Here is an 18,320-nt window from a genome sequence, read left to right as displayed (position 1 = left end):
CGTGACGCTCAATAAATTAAAAAAACAAATAAAATCTTTTTATTTCAATTACGGGAATACCCTTCATCTCTTTATTTTCTCGAAACGCCGTCGTTTATGCTTTGGTCTTCCGTTCCAAATCCCCAATATGTGATTTTCCTATATAAATGGTTTTCAAATGAACTGAAAGCGAAACCCCAAAACTTATTTTCAATCTTCCAGTTTTTCGCGCTTCTGGGCAAATTATTGAAGCAAAGAAGTGATGGCTGAAGAATATAAGGCGGAGGCGGCGGAATCAGAAGCGTCGGTGACAATGACGGAGCAAGCTCCAAACCCTGGAATAGCTGAAACCCTAGATACACATGGCTCAGTCGAAGCCACTATTAACTTTGCGGTTCCAGGAGGCAGCGAGTCGACATGCAACAATAATAGTAATGGTGAAAGCTGTGTAGTTGCTTCGGATGTTGGTCGAGAGAAGACGCTGGAGTTCGCAGACGAGTTGACAGAGAACGGATCGAAGGCTTTTAAAAAAGATGATTTCGCTGAAGCTGCTGATTGCTTTAGTCGCGCCCTTGAAATCAGGTTAAACTTGAGCTTCAATTCTTTTTCATCTCTTTTATTTTTTCATAAATATTTCCCTATGAATTTATGTTGAGAACAGATAATGTCTTGCTAGTAGGACCTATGTCTTCAGGTCAGAGCTGGGGCTTGATTTTACAAAATTATTTTAATTCTCTTTCAAGGTCTTTCAAGGTTTAAGAACAGAGTATTGAACTTATTGAATGAAATTGTGATATTATATTTTAATATGTGAAATAATTATGTTTGATTAACATCTTTTGATGAAGTAAAATTCAATCGGAAAATGCTGCAACCTTAGGGAGGTTTCTAGAATTTCAATAAGTAGCCTAATTAACTTGTTATGTTTCAATATTTTTCTTCTTTTGTTGGTAAAATATATTACTTAATACTAGGGTTGCGCATCATGGTGAACTTGCAATTGAATGTCTCAAGGCCTACTATCTCTATGGGCGTGCGCTGTTGTACAAGGCTCAAGAGGAAGCTGATCCGTTGGTTTCTGTACCAAAGGAGTGTGAGGCTCAGCAAGAGACCAAGAAAGAAGGTGCTTTAAATCGTGAAACTTCATTTGCCTCTGTATCAAGCAATTCCGAACAAGATGGTGGTAGGTTTTCCTAAAGGGATTCTTGTATTCTAGTTCAATTGAGCTTAGGTAGTTGAGTGTAGTTGAATCTTTTTCAATGTCTTGAATCTTGATTTATTTGCTATTTCTTACATATGGTACGGAAGTGTCAATTAGATTAGACTCATATTCAAATTTTCATTCAAAGTGTTGTCAGTTATAGATAGTAGCTGCTTTACAATTAATATTTGTTGCTTATGGTACATATGTTAGCCATAAGAATAGAATGTCAACTGTTCTTTATTTTGTTGTGTTCCAGGTGGAAAAGGTGAGGAGGAGGAGGAAGAAGATGATGATAGTGACGGTGATGATGCGGCTGAAGCAGATGAGGACGCAGATGAATCTGACCTGGATTTGGCATGGAAAATGCTAGATGTTGCCAGGGCAATTGCTGAAAAGCAACAGTTGGGTGACACCATGGAGAAAGTGGATATTCTATCAACCTTGGCTGAAGTTGCCTTGGAAAGAGGTCAGTATCTAACTATTCGTTGTAGTTAGTTGCAATACTTGTTTTGGTTATGTGGGGAATGGGAGGAAGTGGGGAACCCTCTCTACCAATTTGATTGTAGCTTTTTCTTGAAGCATCTTGTTTTGCCAAAAACATAAATTTGTTTCTAATATGCTTCTTTAGAGGACATCGAATCTTCACTTGGTGACTACCAGAAAGCTCTATCCATTTTGCAACGGCTGGTTGAACCAGATCACCGTCAAATAGCTGAACTGTATCCTTTATAGGGTTGAAACTTGAAATATCTATATCATTTAGATTATTATTCTTTACGTAGTACGGAATCCTAGGTTCAAATAAGTAGTGTGGTACAAATGTATGATGATCAGTGAATGCATACTAAACGGGAAAAGAAATTTGGATCCACCTATTCCATCCTTCAATTTCATTCAAATTCTACATATGCTACTTAACCCTTCAATTTAGAAATTTCCGAATATGTATGTGTTTGGAAATTGGCTCAAAGCCCCAAGAAGCAGTTCCATACTGTCAGAAAGCCATCTCAGTTTGCAAGTCTCGGCTGGAGCGACTCAGAAATGAAGTAAACGAATCATCAGGATCAGCATCATCTGCAGCTGCTTCTGAATTGGATGATGGTATACAACAGTCCTCAAATGGCTCGCAGAATGTTAAATCTGTCAAAGATAAAGAAGCAGAGATTGAAACACTTGCTGGACTTGCCGAAGACCTGGAAAAGAAGGCAATTGCAAATTTGATAGTGTCTTTTAATTAAAACCTTACTGTATAGCTTTATTTATTCCATCCATTTCTGCATTGCAGCTTGAAGATCTACAACAGCTGGTCTCCAACCCAAAGTCGATTATTGCAGAACTTCTGGGAATGGCATCTGCCAGGGCAAGTGTTGATGATAAGAGTGCACCTCCTGCTGTGCCGAGCTCTTCACAGATGGCTACTGCTAACAGTGAGGGTCATTTTGATTCTCCAACCGTTTCAACTGCTAATACAAACGGGGGGCCTGCCGTCACACATCTTGGCATTGTAGGACGAGGAGTGAAGCGTGTTTTGACAAGTACAGGAGCGGCAGAATCGAACCCAATAAAGAAACCTGCAATTGAGCCATCATCCGACAAAGGAAATGGCAGCAGTGCTACTTGATGTTTGTGATCCTAATTTCCGTCCATGCATGCTTTCATTGTTCGAAGTACAAATTAGTAGTCACCGTGGTATGCTATTCGAATCGCAGTTCGCTAATGCTTGATGTTAACAGATTCTTTCCTAGCTACTAAACTTAATTATGCTCTATGCAATAGTAAGCTAAAGTTTACGTTCCTTTGTTCAATCTTGTGACGCTCTTATAACGGGTTTACATTCGCAGAGATTTCATTTTATTTACTTATAATCCATTAAAACGATCGACATAAAATAAATAATCAAAGGATCGGTTTAATATCTCGAAGCACAAACTTGTCCCTTTCCTTCAACATAGTCAAAGACTCAAATTCCGGAATACAGTTATGGATCCATAAATTCGGCTCACATTCCCTTTTTAAAACTTTAAACTAAATCGAAGCGTAAAATTGCGAACTTTTTGAAGCAATCGGATAAGGTTATAGTCTAAGCTAATTATCAAACAAACACGAGTGGTACTAAATAGCCCGTCTCCCATCCTCGTCTTAAATGTTTTTGTCTACCCTACAATATCCTCATTGTTGAATAATTCTCATTTGTTTAAGTCAGATCTGCGAGAAAGAAAGGGGAAAAGGGGTGAGAAATGGGGAGAATGCAACAGTATTTGGCTATGAAAACCGATCCCGTTGCTCAAGAAATGATCAGTTCTGATATCAATGATCTCAAGCTGGCTGCTATGAAATTGATCGATGATGTAACTAAACTTGGAGGCCTGGGTTTTGGAACTTATTTTCTCAAATGGGTCGCCTCTTTTTCTGCTATGCAAGTTCTCTTCTTTCACCTTCGTTCAACAATGGGCTTTGTTTTTTTTGCTTTGCTTGGTTGTAAAATTTCTCAAGATTTTCTGGCGGTTTGGATTTTTTGGGATACGCATTAGATGTGTTTGCTTGTATTTTCGTGTGGTTATAATCCCTGGATGGAACGGAGTTTTGTATCTAATAAACAAGAAAGGGTTTTCCCCTTGAATATGAAACTTGTTGTTGCATTTATGTCTGAAATTTTCTGAACTGTTTTACTTTTGAAAGTTTGATAAGTGAGCTGATGAATCCGTACTTCGATGAGTGTCGGATATAAGTTTGTGTTGGATAAAGCAATCATACACTATTCCGATCAGGGGACTTATTGTTCGAATGCAAAAATGTTTACAAATGATTTGACAACTTTGTTTCCAATGCAAATAATGGGAAATGTAGTTTGATGAAATTCACTTAATGAACAACATCTTGTGTCTTAGGAATATGACTCGCAGAATTTATCTGCTACTTGATGATGATTATGAGTTCATTCTACCTTCTTAATTTGTCTAAGAGCCTCTGTGCTTTTTGCCTCAGTCTCGGTTGTCAGTGTCAATATGAGTGTGTATTCGACACAAATATGTTAAATTCTATTTTCTATGTTTTTCAATGTATTTGGATGATCTTTGAAAGGTCATATATTTGGTAGTCAGAAAAGGGTGCTTTACCGAAAATGAGAAGTCGGAATTTCAAAGTTTGTCTAGGTTGCTGAAGAATACTTTTGAAACTTGTGAAATTTTCAAAAAGATTAAAAAGCTCCTTCTGTGAGTTCTTTGAAACGACTATGCTTCATTTGTAGCCTAATTCTCCATTTTTGCTGTGGGAATTGAACTTCATGAGGTTTATAAAACCACATTTATTTTTGTTTGCGTATATGTATAACAAGGATTGTTTGCAGTAAATACTTATTCTGTATGATCTGTGCAGTTATTTGTTAATCCTGGACCGAACAAACTGGAGAACAAACATGTTGACATCACTTCTGGTACCTTATATCTTCTTGAGTTTCCCTTCAGGATTGTTCGACTTTCTCAGGTGACAATCTTTTCCATTTCTTTCATCCAAGTTGTCTTTTTTCTTCTTCTTTATATTGTGTTTTGCTCGAATATCGTTCATTGAATAGCTATTTCAATATGTTCAGGGGAGATGTTGGAAAATGGATTGCATTCATCGCTGTCGTTCTGAGACTGTTCTTCCCTAGGCACTTTACAGGTTTATGCTCAATCTAAATTACCTTTTGAACGCAGTAAAGACATGAAGAGTTCAGATAACATAACAAGATATAAGTGATACTTCACTGCTGGTATTTGTAGACTACACATGTTTCTCAATTTGAACACGAACTTGAACCCGAATTGTCCTTGTTACTTGGTTACTTTTTCTGATACCGTAAAAATTGTGAGTTGCAGATTGGTTGGAGATGCCAGGATCATTGATACTTTTACTAGTGGTGGCTCCAAATTTCTTTGCGGTCACCTTGAAGGGCAGCTGGGTTGGCGTTTTAATATGCCTCCTAATTGGATGTTACCTGCTACAAGAACACATTCGAGCATCGGGTGGATTCCGGAATTCCTTCACTCAGAGTAACGGCATATCAAACACCATCGGCATTATCCTTCTGTTAGTGTACCCCATCTGGGCACTTGTGCTCCGCTTAGTCTAGCCGGAAGCCGAACAGACTCGGTGCTGAATCATTGCTGCCTTTGCGAAAACTTGAATAAAAACTTGTGCTGTTTTTAAAAATTTTCATATGCTGAAGCCTTCGTCAAGAGTGGATTGGGATTCATGTGATATTAGTGAATGAACGAACCAATAAACTAGCAATAATTTCATTTCTTTTGTATATTTTCCCATGGCTGAGCCTACTGCCTTCACTGTCAAAGTTGAGTGTGTCGACGGAAATGCACCCCAAAAGTTAAGAAGAACCAACCTAATGACCTGTTTAACCTACACGCTCAATGTGTAGCTCGATTTCATCGAGAGACATTCCGAAGTATCCATTGATGGAAATGCCAAATTCGAAGAGAAAAATGGGGTTGAGATTACACTACTGTGAAAGTTAAGCTACCCGGTGGTGAACCCGTGCCTTCAAAGAAATCCGAGATCTTTGGTGGAGACTTCCTCGTGCTGTCATACGCCATTTTTGGAACAAACAGGAAGGGGTGGTTCAACCGGTTACGGCAACGATGTGGTGTTGCCTGCCGGTGGAAGAGGAGGTGAGGAAGAATTAGCCAAGGAAAACAACGAGTGCTGCATTGTCATCAGGGGAAATACTCTTGAGTGTACAACAAGAGTTGTCATTTTGTATGGGATTGCAACTGCGTGCCGTCCTGGTTTGGATTATTGCATTAAACTAATGTGATACTAATAAAAAGTTCCTAATAGAAATTGAAGTATAATCCAGAAAAAAAAATGATGCGATTAGTATAATCATTTAAGATTAAAGCTAAAGACAAAGGCCACTTAGATTTTTATTTCAAAAAAATATGTCATTTTCGAATCTAAAACTCACATACTCGTGAGCAACAACGATTTCACCTTTTCCGTTAACTTCAAACTAGACATTGAGGTACTCCTGTTTTAGTTATCTATGGCAATTTCTTTCTCTTCTCAACAATTGCAATCCTTGCAAGTTCTGTTTTTCATTCTCATCTATGTTTTTGCTTCCTATATCAGAACTCAGCCCTCACTCGTCGATGGGGCCGACTTTTGATGCTCAGAATCATCGGTCCCGTGCTCAACATATGCTACCTTTTTTGCTCAAGAACAGGACTTTTTGGACCTTCGGAACATAGCTGATTTGTTCAGAACCAGCCGTCAAGAGATTGCAATTGCTAGCAACTTGGTATCCGAAGATACTCGGTTGTTCCCAGGCCAACTGTTGTTGGTCCCTATAACCTGTGGCTGCACCATGAACCATTATTTTGCCAATGTTACATATGATATAGTGCTTGGTGACACATATTACATAGTTTCGACTACGGTTTTCGAGTGTCTCAGCAATTTTACTGCAGTGGAGCAAATGAATCCTTCTCTCGAGGCGAAAAATTTGCACGCCGGTGATGAAGTCGTGTTTCCTTTGTTCTGCAAGTGCCCTTTGAAAGCTGAATTGGATCACGGAACCGTGTACTTTATTAGCTATGTATGGCAACCAAAAGACAGTATTTGGAGTGTAAGTGCCATGTTCAATGCATCAGCAGCAGTTATCATTGATGAAAATAAGTTAAACGGTTACCCCGAGATTAGCTCGGCAGTGATTCCCCCACTGATGATCCCTGTGTCGGACTTGCCGGTTCTTTCGCGAATTCACCTCTCTCGAGGAAGCAAATCCAAAGGGATCCTCATAGTTGTTTTAAGCATAGTAGGCTGTTTGCTTATTTTAGCAGGTGTGTTTGTACATGAGAGAAAGATCTTTAAGCACAAAAGTTCGTCTCTGGAGACAGTTGGTTTGATTCCGGCGAAGGATCTTACGAAAAGTGAGAGTTTCCGGCCAAAGATCGTGCAAGATAAGCTGCTTCCTGGAGTTTCAGGGTACTTAGGCAAGCCTATCATGTATGACGCTTATGTGATTATGATGGCAACCATGAACCTTAATGAACATAGCAAAATCAGAGGCTCGGTGTACAGGGCCACCATTGATGAGAAACTGTTAGCCATAAAGAAAACAAAGGATGATATCACAAATGAACTCAAGATTTTGCAGAAAGTAAATCATGCAAATCTGGTGAAGTTAATGGGCGTCTCAGCTGATTCAGAGGGAAACTGCTTCTTGGTTTATGAATATGCTGAAAATGGATCACTCGATAAGTGGTTGCATCCGAAAAGTACGTGTTCTTCGAGCTGTGTCGTGGTTCTCACCTGGAGTCAAAGGTTACATGTAGCACTGGATGTTACCAATGGCCTGCAATACATGCACGAGCACACTCGACCTAACATCGTCCACCAGGATATCAGATCGAACAATATACTTCTCGATTCCATGTTTAAGTCCAAGATTGCAAATTTTTTCGGTTGCCGAAAATGGATGTTTTTGCATTTGGGGTTGTTCTGTTAGAGTTGCTTTCAGGTAAGAAAGCAATGGCAACAAAAGAGAATGGTGAAATTTTCATGCTATGGAAGAATGTAAGGGAAGTTTTGGAAATTGAAGAGAAAAGGGAAAGAAGGCTAAGCAAATGGATGGATCCAAACTTGGAGAGCTTTTATCCCATTGACAGTGCTCTAAGCTTGGCAGTATTGGCCATGGCATGCACTCAAGAGGATCCTCTGGCTAGGCCAAGTATGGCCGAAATCGTCTTTAACCTTTCCGTTCTAATTCAGTCATCTTTTGAGATATCGGAAGGCTCTTGGGCTTCGGGGACAGAAATAGAATTCACTCAAATCATTGTTCCGGTCATAGCCCGTTAAGTATTGCAGAAACTCCATATGTTCAGTTTATGTAATAACCAATGTATAATTATGTTTTGTAATACACAGTTTAGCTTGGTTTTCAGTTTTGAAGATGTATTGGACTATGTCTTATTAATGTGAATATAGATCATGCATTAAAAAACAGCTTCTTCTCCTGCTATCAGTTACTGAAAACATTCGATAAATGAAAGCTACATCAATAGCTCCCAGTAGATGTTTGAGACCACGACATGTAGCTCGACGAATCCCCTGCCGACGAAGTAGTCAGAATTCTCGACAACGACTGTGCAATTTCGTCCATAGCAGGGCGAGCTGTTGGATTTTTCTTCAAACAACTATTTATCAATTGGACAACCAGTATGGCAAGCTCTGAAGGATAATTATCTACCATAGAGGGTTCAATCAAGTGCTTCAAACCCTCCTTTCCAATTATCAACCACATTGCTTACGGCATCTGATAAGTTCGTATATTCGTCGCCGTAGAGCGCTGCAGCTTCTTTCCCTGTTATCACCTCGAGCAAGAGAACCCCAAAAGCATAAACATCTAGCTTTGTGGAGACCAAACCGTTTTCCAAATACTCAGGAGCCATATACCCCTTTGTTCCAACAATGTGCCTTGTAAAGGAAAACTCGCCCTCTCGTCCTTAGGTCGACCTCGCAAGAGCAAAGTTCGTGATCTTAGCCCTGAAATCACTATCAAGAAGAACATTACTGGTTTTGAAGTCCTTGTGGATATGAGGAGGATTGGTGAAGCTAAGCAGGTAGTTAAGCCCTGTTGCTACGTCTAATGCAATCTGAATTCTATGTTTCCAGCTTAAGAATTTCCTGCTGTCATATTGGTTAAAGATCCAGTCGCTCAATGCACCATTGGCGGCATACTCGTAGACCATATAACAGTTTCCGTCGTTGATACAAACTCCGGAAAGGCGGATAAGATTTGAGTGGTTGACATTGTTTAACAGCTGTATCTCCTTCGAGACGTCTCCGTGAACCTTCTTGATGGCTGCAAAGTCACCATTGATCACGCCTCGGTAAACCGAACCTTTAATGTGATTGCTGGGGCTGAAGTTATCTGTTGCAGATTGCAATTCTCCGAACTTGTACATTTTGAAATGTTGAAAATTGGTACACCAAATTACATCAATTGTCAACATTATGGGTGGAAATTTGGTGACAATAATGGGGTAACAAAATTGGTCAAATTTGGCCACCAAATTGTTGAAAATTTTGGATGGTAAAACTATGCAATTAGTCATTGTAATTTAGGGTATTTACAAATTAGTCCTTAAAGCTTCAACTATAAATACCCTAACTCATTTAGCTTCAAAATCATCCCAAAGCATTCTAGCTTTCTTCTAATACTAGAGAGAATTTAAAGAGTTTCTTGAGAGTTGTTTTCTCCTTTTTTATCAAGAGAGAATTATCATTGTATTCTCCTTGGTAGATCCAGAGAGGTTGTAATTCCTATTTTTTTCATAGTGAAATTCTTCTACTGTTGCCTGTGGTTTTTACCCTATATTATTTAGGGGTTTTCCACGTAAATTTTGTGTCTCTTTTATCTTCATTTTTATTTTCTCAAATTATCAGTTGCGATTTTGCTCTATCCGATAGCCGTCTTCCGCAACAATTGGTATCAAAGCTAGATTAGAGTGTGTAATATCTGCTTATTGTCTTTGTGGTTGCCACCAAAAGGTGGATCCTCCAACATAAGAAAATAAGAAGTTATTACCCATTCTTTGAAGGTTCCAGAGAACTATTCACGATAGTGAAGTAGTGGGAGCTATCCGTAGAAGAAGCTATGGCAACGAAATTTGATATTGAAAAATTCAATGGGAGAAATTTCTCATTGTGGAAATTGAAGATGAAGGCCATCCTAAGGAAAGACGGGTGTCTAGCGGCTATCAATGAAAGGCCGGTGGATTTCGCAGATGACATCAAATGGAACGAGATGGACGGGAATGCTATGGTAAACTTTCAGCATTAGCAGATGAAGTATTGTCAAGCATCGAGGAGAAGAAGACAGCTAAAGAGATATGAGATCATCTCATCAAATTGTATGAGGCCACATCGCTGCACAATAAAATTTTCCTTAAGAGGAAATTATACACTCTCCGTATGCCATAATCTACTTCAGTGACGGAACACTTAAATACACTGAACACCTTATTTTCTCAGCTTACATCCTTAAGCTGTAAAATATGAGAATAAGAATGTGCTGAACTTCTACTTCAAAGTCTACCTGATTCGTATGATCAACTCATCATCAACTTGACAAACAGTAATGTCACCAGTCTAGTCTTCGATAACGTTGCAGCTGCTGTTCTCCAAGAAGAAAATCGACGCAAGAACAAGGAAGACAGACAAGTAAATCTACAACAAGCAGAGGCATCGATAACGATGAGAGGGAGATCAACAGAACGTGGCCAAAGCAGCAGTCACAAACATGGTAGATCGAAGTCGAGGAGCAAGAAGAATTTAAAGTGCTACAACTGTGGAAAGAAGGGTCACTTGAAGAAGGATTGTTGGAGTCTAAATAAAAACTCCAATCCACAAGGCAATACCACAAACACTTCAGATGATGGAGATGCTCTATGCTGTGAAGCGTCGACCACCGTGGAAGGCAGAAAAATATTTGCAGATATATGGCTCATTGATTCGGGAGCGACATATCACATGACCTCAAGAAGAGAATGGTTCCATCATTATGAACCTGTCTCAGGAGGATCTGTGTATAGTTGCAATGATCATGCCTTAGAGATCGTTGGAGTGGGAACCATCAAATTGAAGATGTATGATGGAACAATTAAAATTGTTCGAGATGTGCGACACGTGAAAGGTCTAAAGAAAAATTTATTATCCTACGGATTATTGGATAATAATGCAAGCAAGATTGAAACACAGAAAGGAATCATGAAGGTGTTCCGTAGAGCGCTTGTGGTGCTGAAAGGCGAAAATATAGCAGCAAACTTGTACATGTTGAAGGGAGAGACTTTGCTAGAATCAGAAGCCTTTGTTGCCTCATGTAGTTCAGATTCTACAATGCTATGGCATCAGAAACTTGGACACATGTCAGAACAAGGAATGAAAGTCCTTGTGGAGCAAAAGTTACTTCCCGGCTTAACAAAGGTATCACTTCTTTTGTGTGAGCATTGTATAACAAGTAAGCAGCACCGGTTGAAATTCAACAAGTCAAATTCTAGAAGCAAAAGTGTTTTAGAATTGGTTCACTCTGACGTATGGCAAGCACCAGTTACATCCCTAGGCGGAGCAAAATACTTTGTCTCATTTATTGATGACTACTCCAGGAGATGTTGGGTGTACCCTATTAAGAAGAAGTCAGACGTGTTTTCAACTTTCAAAAACTTCAAAGCGCGGGTGGAACTTGATTCTGGAAATAAGATCAAGTGTTTCAGAACAGATAATGGAGGAGACTACACAAGCGAAGAATTTGATGACTTTTGCAAGAAAGAAGGCATCAAAAGACAGTTCACAGTGGCGAACACTCCTCAACAAAATGGAGTGGCAGAGCGGATGAACAGAACCTTGTTAGAAAGAACAAGAGCAATATTGAGGGACGCAGGCCTAGAAAAATCATTCTGGGCAGAAGCAGTCAATACCGCCTGTTATTTGGTGAATCGAGCTCCATCAACTGCAATAGAGATGAAGACACCAATGGAGATGTGGACTGATAAACCAATTGATTATTCAAACCTCCATGTATTTGGAAGTATTGTGTACGTGATGTACAACGCCCAAGAAATTTCAAAGCTGGATCCAAAATCCAGAAAATGCAAATTCTTTGGGTATGCTGATGGAGTAAAGGGGTATTGCTTGTGGGATCCCACTGCCCGCAAAGTGATCATTAGCAGGGATGTTATCTTTGTAGAAGATAAACTACAAAGAAAAGAAGACGATGATAGCGCTGAAAAGTCAAAGACTACTCAGATACATGTGGAAAAAGAGTTTGAAGAAGGAGATTCTTCTGAAGCAGAACCAACACATGATGAACAAGAACCAGAGAGTTCTGAAGCTCCAACAACTCGTCAATCAGATCGTGTGAGAAGACGTCCCAATTGGCACTCAGATTATGTTATAGAAGGTAATATTGCATACTGCCTTTTAACAGAGGACGGTGAGCCATCAACATACCAGGAGGCAATAAACAGCTCAGATGCTTCACTGTGGATGATGGCGATGCAAGAATAAATCGAAGCCCTTCATAAAAATAATACATGGGACCTTGTGCCACTACCACAAGGAAGGAAGCCAATTGGTAACAAATGGGTTTTCAAAATCAAGCGAAATGGTGACGATCAAGTGGAGAGGTATCGTGCAAGACTGGTGGTCAAAGGATATGCTCAGAAAGAAGGTATTGATTTCAATGAAATTTTTTCTCCTGTGGTTCGACTAACAACAGTTCGAGTAGTCTTGGCAATGTGTGCTACATTGAATTTACATTTGGAACAGCTAGATGTTAAAACAGCTTTTCTTCATGGAAATCTTGAAGAAGAGATTTATATGCTCCAGCCTGAAGGTTTTGAAGAAGATGAAAATAAGAACTTGGTTTGCAGGTTGAACAAATCTATGTACGGTCTAAAGCAGGCGCCGAGGTGTTGGTATAAGAGATTTGATTCCTTCATTATGTGCCTTGGATACAACAGACTTAATGCAGACCCTTGTACTTATTTCAAGAGGTCTGGTGATAACGATTTTGTTATATTGTTGTTGTATGTGGATGACATGTTGGTTGCAGAACCCAACAAAGATCATATTGAAGAATTGAAGACACAACTGGCTAGGGAATTTGAAATGAAGGACTTGGGATCAGCAAACAAGATTCTAGGGATGCAAATTCACCGAGACAGAAGTAATAGGAAGATTTGGCTTTCACAAAAGAATTACTTGAAGAAAATCTTGTCACGATTTAGCATGCATGATTGTAAGCTAATTTCTACCCCTCTTCCTATTAACTTCAAATTATTCTCCAATATGAGTCCTAGCAGTGAACAAGAGAGGATGGAGATGTCTCGAGTACCGTATGCATCAGCAGTAGGAAGTTTAATGTTCGCTATGATATGCACAAGACCAGACATTGCACAAGCAGTGGGAGTGGTTAGTCGGTACATGGCGAATCCAAGAAAAGAGCATTGGAATATTGTAAAGAGGATCCTAAGATACATCAAAGGGACCTCAAATATTGCATTATATTACGGAGGATCAAACTTACTAATCAATGGGTATGTAGATTCTGACTATGCAGGGGATTTGGATAAAAGCAAATCTACTACAGGATATGTATTCAAAGTTGCTGGTGGAGCTGTAAGCTGGGTTTAAAAATTGCAGTCAGTTGTGGCTACGTCCACAACAGAGGCAGAATATGTAGCAGCTACACAAGCCAGTAAAGAAGCAATTTGGTTGAAGATTCTATTGGAGGAGCTTGGGCACAATCAAGAGTATGTCTCTCAGTCAAAGCGCCTTGCATCTAGCAAGGAATCCAGCATTTCATTCAAGGACTAAGCACATACGAGTTCAGTACCATTTCATTCGTGAAAAGGTGAAAGAAGGAACGGTAGATATGCAGAAGATCCATACCAAAGACAACATAGCAGATTTCATGACGAAGGCAATCAATGCTGATAAATTTACCAGGTGTCGATCCTTCTGTGGCCTGTCGGAAACGTAAGCAACATGAAAGGTACAAGGTAGAAAAAATGGTGTGAAGATATGATTGTTCCAATCAAATCTTCAAGTGGGAGATTGTTGAAAATTGGCACACCAAATTGCATCAATTGTCAACATTATGGGTGGCAATTTGGTGGCGTTAATGGGGTGGCAAAATTGGTCAAATTTGGCCACCAAATTGTTGAAAATTTTGGATGGTAAAACTATGCAATTAGTCATTGTAATTTAGGGTATTTACAAATTAGTCTTTAAAGCTTCAACTATAAATACCCTAGCTCATTTAGCTTCAAAACCATCCCAAAGCATTCTAGCTTTCTTCTAATACTAGAGAGAATTTAGAGAGTTTCTTGAGAGTTGTTTTCTCCTTTTTTATCAAGAGAGAATTATCATTGTATTCTCCTTGGTAGATCGAGAGAGGTTGTAATTCCTATTTTTCTCATAGTGAAATTCTTCTACCGTTGTCCGTGGTTTTTACCCTATATTATTTAGGGGTTTTTCACTTAAATTTTGTGTCTCTTTTATCTTCATTTTTATTTTTTCAAATTATCAGTTGTGATTTTGCTCTATCAGATAGCCGTCTTCCGCAACATGAGATTGATTGATTGTGCTATACTTGACATACTATCCAAAAAGTCCTGAGATCCTCCTCCAAGCTTTTCTCCAATGGTTTTTCAACGGCCTTGAAGCTTTCCGAGCTAACAATCGGATCAGATTTCTTCTTTGTTTTGCGGAAAAACATACAGAAAATCACAATGCAAACAACCGAGATGAGGCCAACTCCCCCAAGAACACCAGCAAGTATATGTCCATGTTCTGTTTGTTCCACTCGGAGGAGAATTCGGTGGTGGTATAGCTGAAGGCGGCAGTGGCGGTGGTGGAGGTGACAGTACGATTCTAGACGGCGGATTCCGGAGGAACTAAAAGTGTAGTGTAGAAAAAAAATGGTGTCATCAGAAAGCTGATTAGCTTCACGAATCATATCAGGATCTGCTCCGAACAATTCACTAATACCATCAACATCATCACCTTCAGCAATAAGATAACTCAACAAATAGTTGATTCCAGCATCTGTTTGATTCCTTGTGGGACAAGCACATCGGAGAGGAACCGTAATTCTCATTCCCGGCGTCAAATTCCGGGACAGAATCCCGGGCTGCTGGTTCTGTATAGCTTGACAAGTTGAAAAAGCTTGAAATGTATTATTTGCAATCACAAAATAACCTTCTCCGCTCTGAACCGTGTAGCTTGTGTTCCTTTGATAATGGTCTCCAGAACATGAACAGTTGACCGGAACTATAACCAACTCGTTCGATGCGAACGTCGCCGTCTCGGAAACCTCGTTTATCCCTGCGATTTGCGACGGATTGGAAGACAAGAGATTGGAGATTGATGTAACGTTGTTGAACAAAGGTTGGGGATCTGAAAACAAGGTAACTTTGGTAGCTCCTGTTGACGCCATTGCAGGTGTATCCGAGAACAGAACCCGAAGTGTCCGGATTTTCGCAAGCCGTCGTCCTCTGTCCGACATAAGGCTGCTGAGCTTGAACCAAGAAACCGCAACAAAATACACAGATGGTCAGAAGAGAAAGGAGAGACGAAGAATCCATAGCCGAAGAAAAATTGGTGGGCAAAGGAAATATCTTGGCCATATCCAAAGCTTGGAACTTGAAAGCAAGTCTTCAGAGACGTAACATCCAAGTTATAAAATATTGATCTTGGAACCACGAAGTTGACTTTTCTTTTCATGAATGCCATACCATATTAACAATTAATTTGCATTTAAAAACGAAACTGATTGAATTCAAAAACCCATTCAAGGGTTGATCAAATCTCAATCTTTTTTCCCCTTTTGTTGCAATTTGCAGACATGCTAAAAGAACTCGCCGCCAGAAAAGTTCCACTCTTTCTATATTTTTTCTGAATTATTTTCAGAGGAGGTACCTAAACTATGATCCCGTTCTAAATTAATCACCAAATTTTAAAACATTCTATATCAATCTTCAAACTATCATTATCATTCCATTTTGATATTTCATTTCGATCTTTCCGTTAATGGATCATTAACTCTACTGGTTAAAAAAATTAATTTATTCATAGTTTGAAGATTGATACAAAACATCTTAAAATTCAAAGACCAATTTAAAATGAAGGTCATAGTTTAGGAATTAGATAGAATATTTTAAAATTTAAAGACTAAGTTAAAATGAGAGTTATAGTTTGTGACATCGTGCGCAATTGATAATTGAGAAAAATTCAACTTTACTTTTGCATCCACAATTCAACCAAGTCATATTCGGATCCGGATATTCGAGATATAATTCAAATTTGAATTCAGATGATAATATTCGGACTTAATGGAATAATAAAGAAATTCGGGAAAAAAGTTCATTCTCATTCAGAAGCTGTAAGAAAGAGCGGAAACAGAGAACAACGTTCCTTCTCCCTGTGATGCTTTTCAATTCTTTCTAAGTGGCAAGATACAACATTGTAAAGTATAGTATCCAAGCTATACTAAACCAGTAACTAAGACAATAACAACTACATTGACTATCCTCTAATGCTCCGGCTCCACGAATTTCAGTTAGTATAATTAAAGCCGTGATTATGAGACAGATGATGCCGGGTACCTTGTCATCTCGTAACCGATGGGCCAGCCAATTGGGTGCGATGACGAACAGGACGAAACGCGGAGCTGTTACAAATAGATAATCATTATCGGAAAAGAGACATAAAACATTTGTAGTCACAACCAGTTGATTTGTTTGAAATCTTGTTTTGAACCTGGACAGGTTTCGGGAAAATATAGATTCGAAGCGACGGCAAGAAATGCAACCCAGCAACCAAATTGCCCTCTGCATCATTACGTGAGAAGTTGTAGTGAAATGTAACTCACATTAAAACAGATACCAATCAACCAAGACAAGATCAATGTTGAAAATTGCCTAGTACCTTACGAGTTTAAGGAGTATGGTTGGGAAACTAGCGAAGAGAAATAATACTAGGAGGTTAGTCAGCATGTGCGATCTCCGTCCTGTTCGGTTCATGAGTAATAAAAATCTGTAGAGAAAGAAAAAAAAATAAACAAAATGATTCTTGAATAAGGAAACAGAGTAAACACAAGACTAAGCTTTTGTTCATACACAATCCGGGAAATGGCACTTTGATGGAACTAAAAGCCTTCATATGCAAAACAGAAATCACGGACAAAGAATATTTTCAATGAAGATGTCGTTCAAATATGTTCTTTCCAATGTATATTGCATTCATGATTTCCGACCACTAATCAAGACCTTTTCCTCAAGTATATACAAACATAAGAGAAAAAATGCAGATTTTATCACATACTACTTTCTTATCCAAGCATGTTCAAGGCATGCATGACAATAATTAAACGATGAAGGCAACAGATCTAACAACTATTTTCTGAGAGTATTTATAAGTTGTTTAGTTCCTCTGCAGTAAATAGTCTATTATCATGTTTGCTTATGTTATAGTTCTCCAGCTATAGTTCAGTTTATCATTTCTCGAGTTCTCTCGAGTCGAAATGGATTCAATGAACCATGACTCGTCTTTCTACTAAACCATTTCCCTCTGTTGCTGTCTACTCTATTTTTCTTGAAATATTAAAGCCCGAGACATATTCGGACATGCATATGGAAATACCCATTAGGAACATAAACCCGAATCAACACTCGGATTCAAGCAAAATAGCCATTTCCTACCATCTAAGCATCCCAAAAGCCTTCAAAACTCAACCCTTTTTATCTTACCTTGCTAGAATTTAAAACCTTAAAACACATCAAAAGGCAGCTGATTTGCAGCAACCCTATACAAGAAGGGCACCCCAATAGGGATCAACAGATTGCCAACATCACTAAAATTTACACTCATTTGACCCTTACTCAAAGATGAGTGTCGAATTTAACTACGATAGTGTATAATTGAAACTTTCTATAAGAAAATCCAGCAAACATAATTGATTCATTCAAAGTCACAAATGACTAGTGCAAAAGAAAATAATAATATAAACACACAGCAGTTTCACCGATTAACCTACATAATCATTCATCTCTGAAATTGGAAAGCGACCCAAAATGCGTTCTCATCGAAAATCGAAGAAAAACAAGTCATTTATATCAATCATAAAACAAAATTCAACATATTTGAACCATTCAAAGGAGAAGAAAGAAAAAAAAAAAGGAAGAACTGGGTTAACTTACAAAGCCAAAATGGTGCCACCCCATTGAAAAACGGCTCGAGCCTGTGTAGATCCTAAATCTGAATCTGCAAAACTTGAGTTCAGTTTCATCTTCATATCTGCCAATCCTAAACTAACCATTTTCTTTCCCTTTTTTTTGTCCCCTCTAGTTAAAAAAAAATACCGGAGGTCATCTTTATTTTAGTTTTTGAATTATTTTGATTATTTCTAACATTATTATCATTTGATTATTAAACTTTACATTATTCTAATTAATTTCATAATTCATAAACAATTTTAGGTTAACACTATTTTCATTTTGGGTAAATTATGCATTTAGTACCTAAACTATCAGTTTTGATTTATTTTAGTATATAAACTTTCAATTGTTTTAAAAATAAT

General features: G+C 38.6%; 3 protein-coding genes and 2 pseudogenes across 4 annotated transcripts; 3 read left to right on the top strand and 2 right to left on the bottom strand.

Moving 5' to 3' along the window:
- The first annotated feature begins 141 nt into the window (after window positions 1-141).
- LOC120181276 (protein HGV2-like) lies at window positions 142-2,946 on the top strand. The gene is made up of 6 exons (XM_039186442.1): window positions 142-561; window positions 954-1,162; window positions 1,440-1,649; window positions 1,812-1,902; window positions 2,115-2,388; window positions 2,469-2,946. The coding sequence occupies exons 1-6, from the start codon at window positions 242-244 to the stop codon at window positions 2,802-2,804; spliced, it is 1,440 nt and encodes a 479-aa protein (XP_039042373.1). The 5' UTR covers window positions 142-241; the 3' UTR covers window positions 2,805-2,946.
- Window positions 2,947-3,273: 327 nt separating this feature from the next.
- On the top strand, window positions 3,274-5,458 carry LOC120181279 (cold-regulated 413 plasma membrane protein 2-like). 2 transcript variants are annotated; one of them, XM_039186445.1, is made up of 5 exons: window positions 3,274-3,292; window positions 3,387-3,599; window positions 4,559-4,666; window positions 4,773-4,843; window positions 5,041-5,458. In XM_039186445.1, the coding sequence occupies exons 2-5, from the start codon at window positions 3,421-3,423 to the stop codon at window positions 5,292-5,294; spliced, it is 612 nt and encodes a 203-aa protein (XP_039042376.1). In that variant the 5' UTR covers window positions 3,274-3,292; window positions 3,387-3,420; the 3' UTR covers window positions 5,295-5,458. The 2 variants fall into 2 exon arrangements, with proteins under 2 accessions (XP_039042376.1, XP_039042375.1); XM_039186444.1 differs by lacking the exon at window positions 3,274-3,292 and having other exon boundaries at window positions 3,328-3,599.
- A 131-nt stretch (window positions 5,459-5,589) lies between these two features.
- On the top strand, window positions 5,590-8,098 carry LOC120181398 (annotated as a pseudogene).
- A 117-nt stretch (window positions 8,099-8,215) lies between these two features.
- LOC120181336 lies at window positions 8,216-15,336 on the bottom strand (annotated as a pseudogene).
- A 758-nt stretch (window positions 15,337-16,094) lies between these two features.
- On the bottom strand, window positions 16,095-18,093 carry LOC120181335 (cold-regulated 413 plasma membrane protein 4-like). Its single transcript, XM_039186496.1, has 4 exons — window positions 17,941-18,093; window positions 16,670-16,777; window positions 16,502-16,572; window positions 16,095-16,412 (listed from the first exon to the last, which is right to left on the bottom strand). The coding sequence occupies exons 1-4, from the start codon at window positions 18,057-18,059 to the stop codon at window positions 16,186-16,188; spliced, it is 525 nt and encodes a 174-aa protein (XP_039042427.1). The 5' UTR covers window positions 18,060-18,093; the 3' UTR covers window positions 16,095-16,185.
- Between the last annotated feature and the right edge of the window lie 227 nt (window positions 18,094-18,320).

Source organism: Hibiscus syriacus, unplaced genomic scaffold (assembly GCF_006381635.1).
Source record: "Hibiscus syriacus cultivar Baekdansim isolate YM2019G1 unplaced genomic scaffold, ASM638163v2 tig00112523_pilon, whole genome shotgun sequence".
Lineage (NCBI taxonomy): Eukaryota > Viridiplantae > Streptophyta > Magnoliopsida > Malvales > Malvaceae > Hibiscus > Hibiscus syriacus.
Note: the sequence above shows the minus strand (reverse complement) of the source record. Positions and strands in the feature narration are given on the sequence as shown.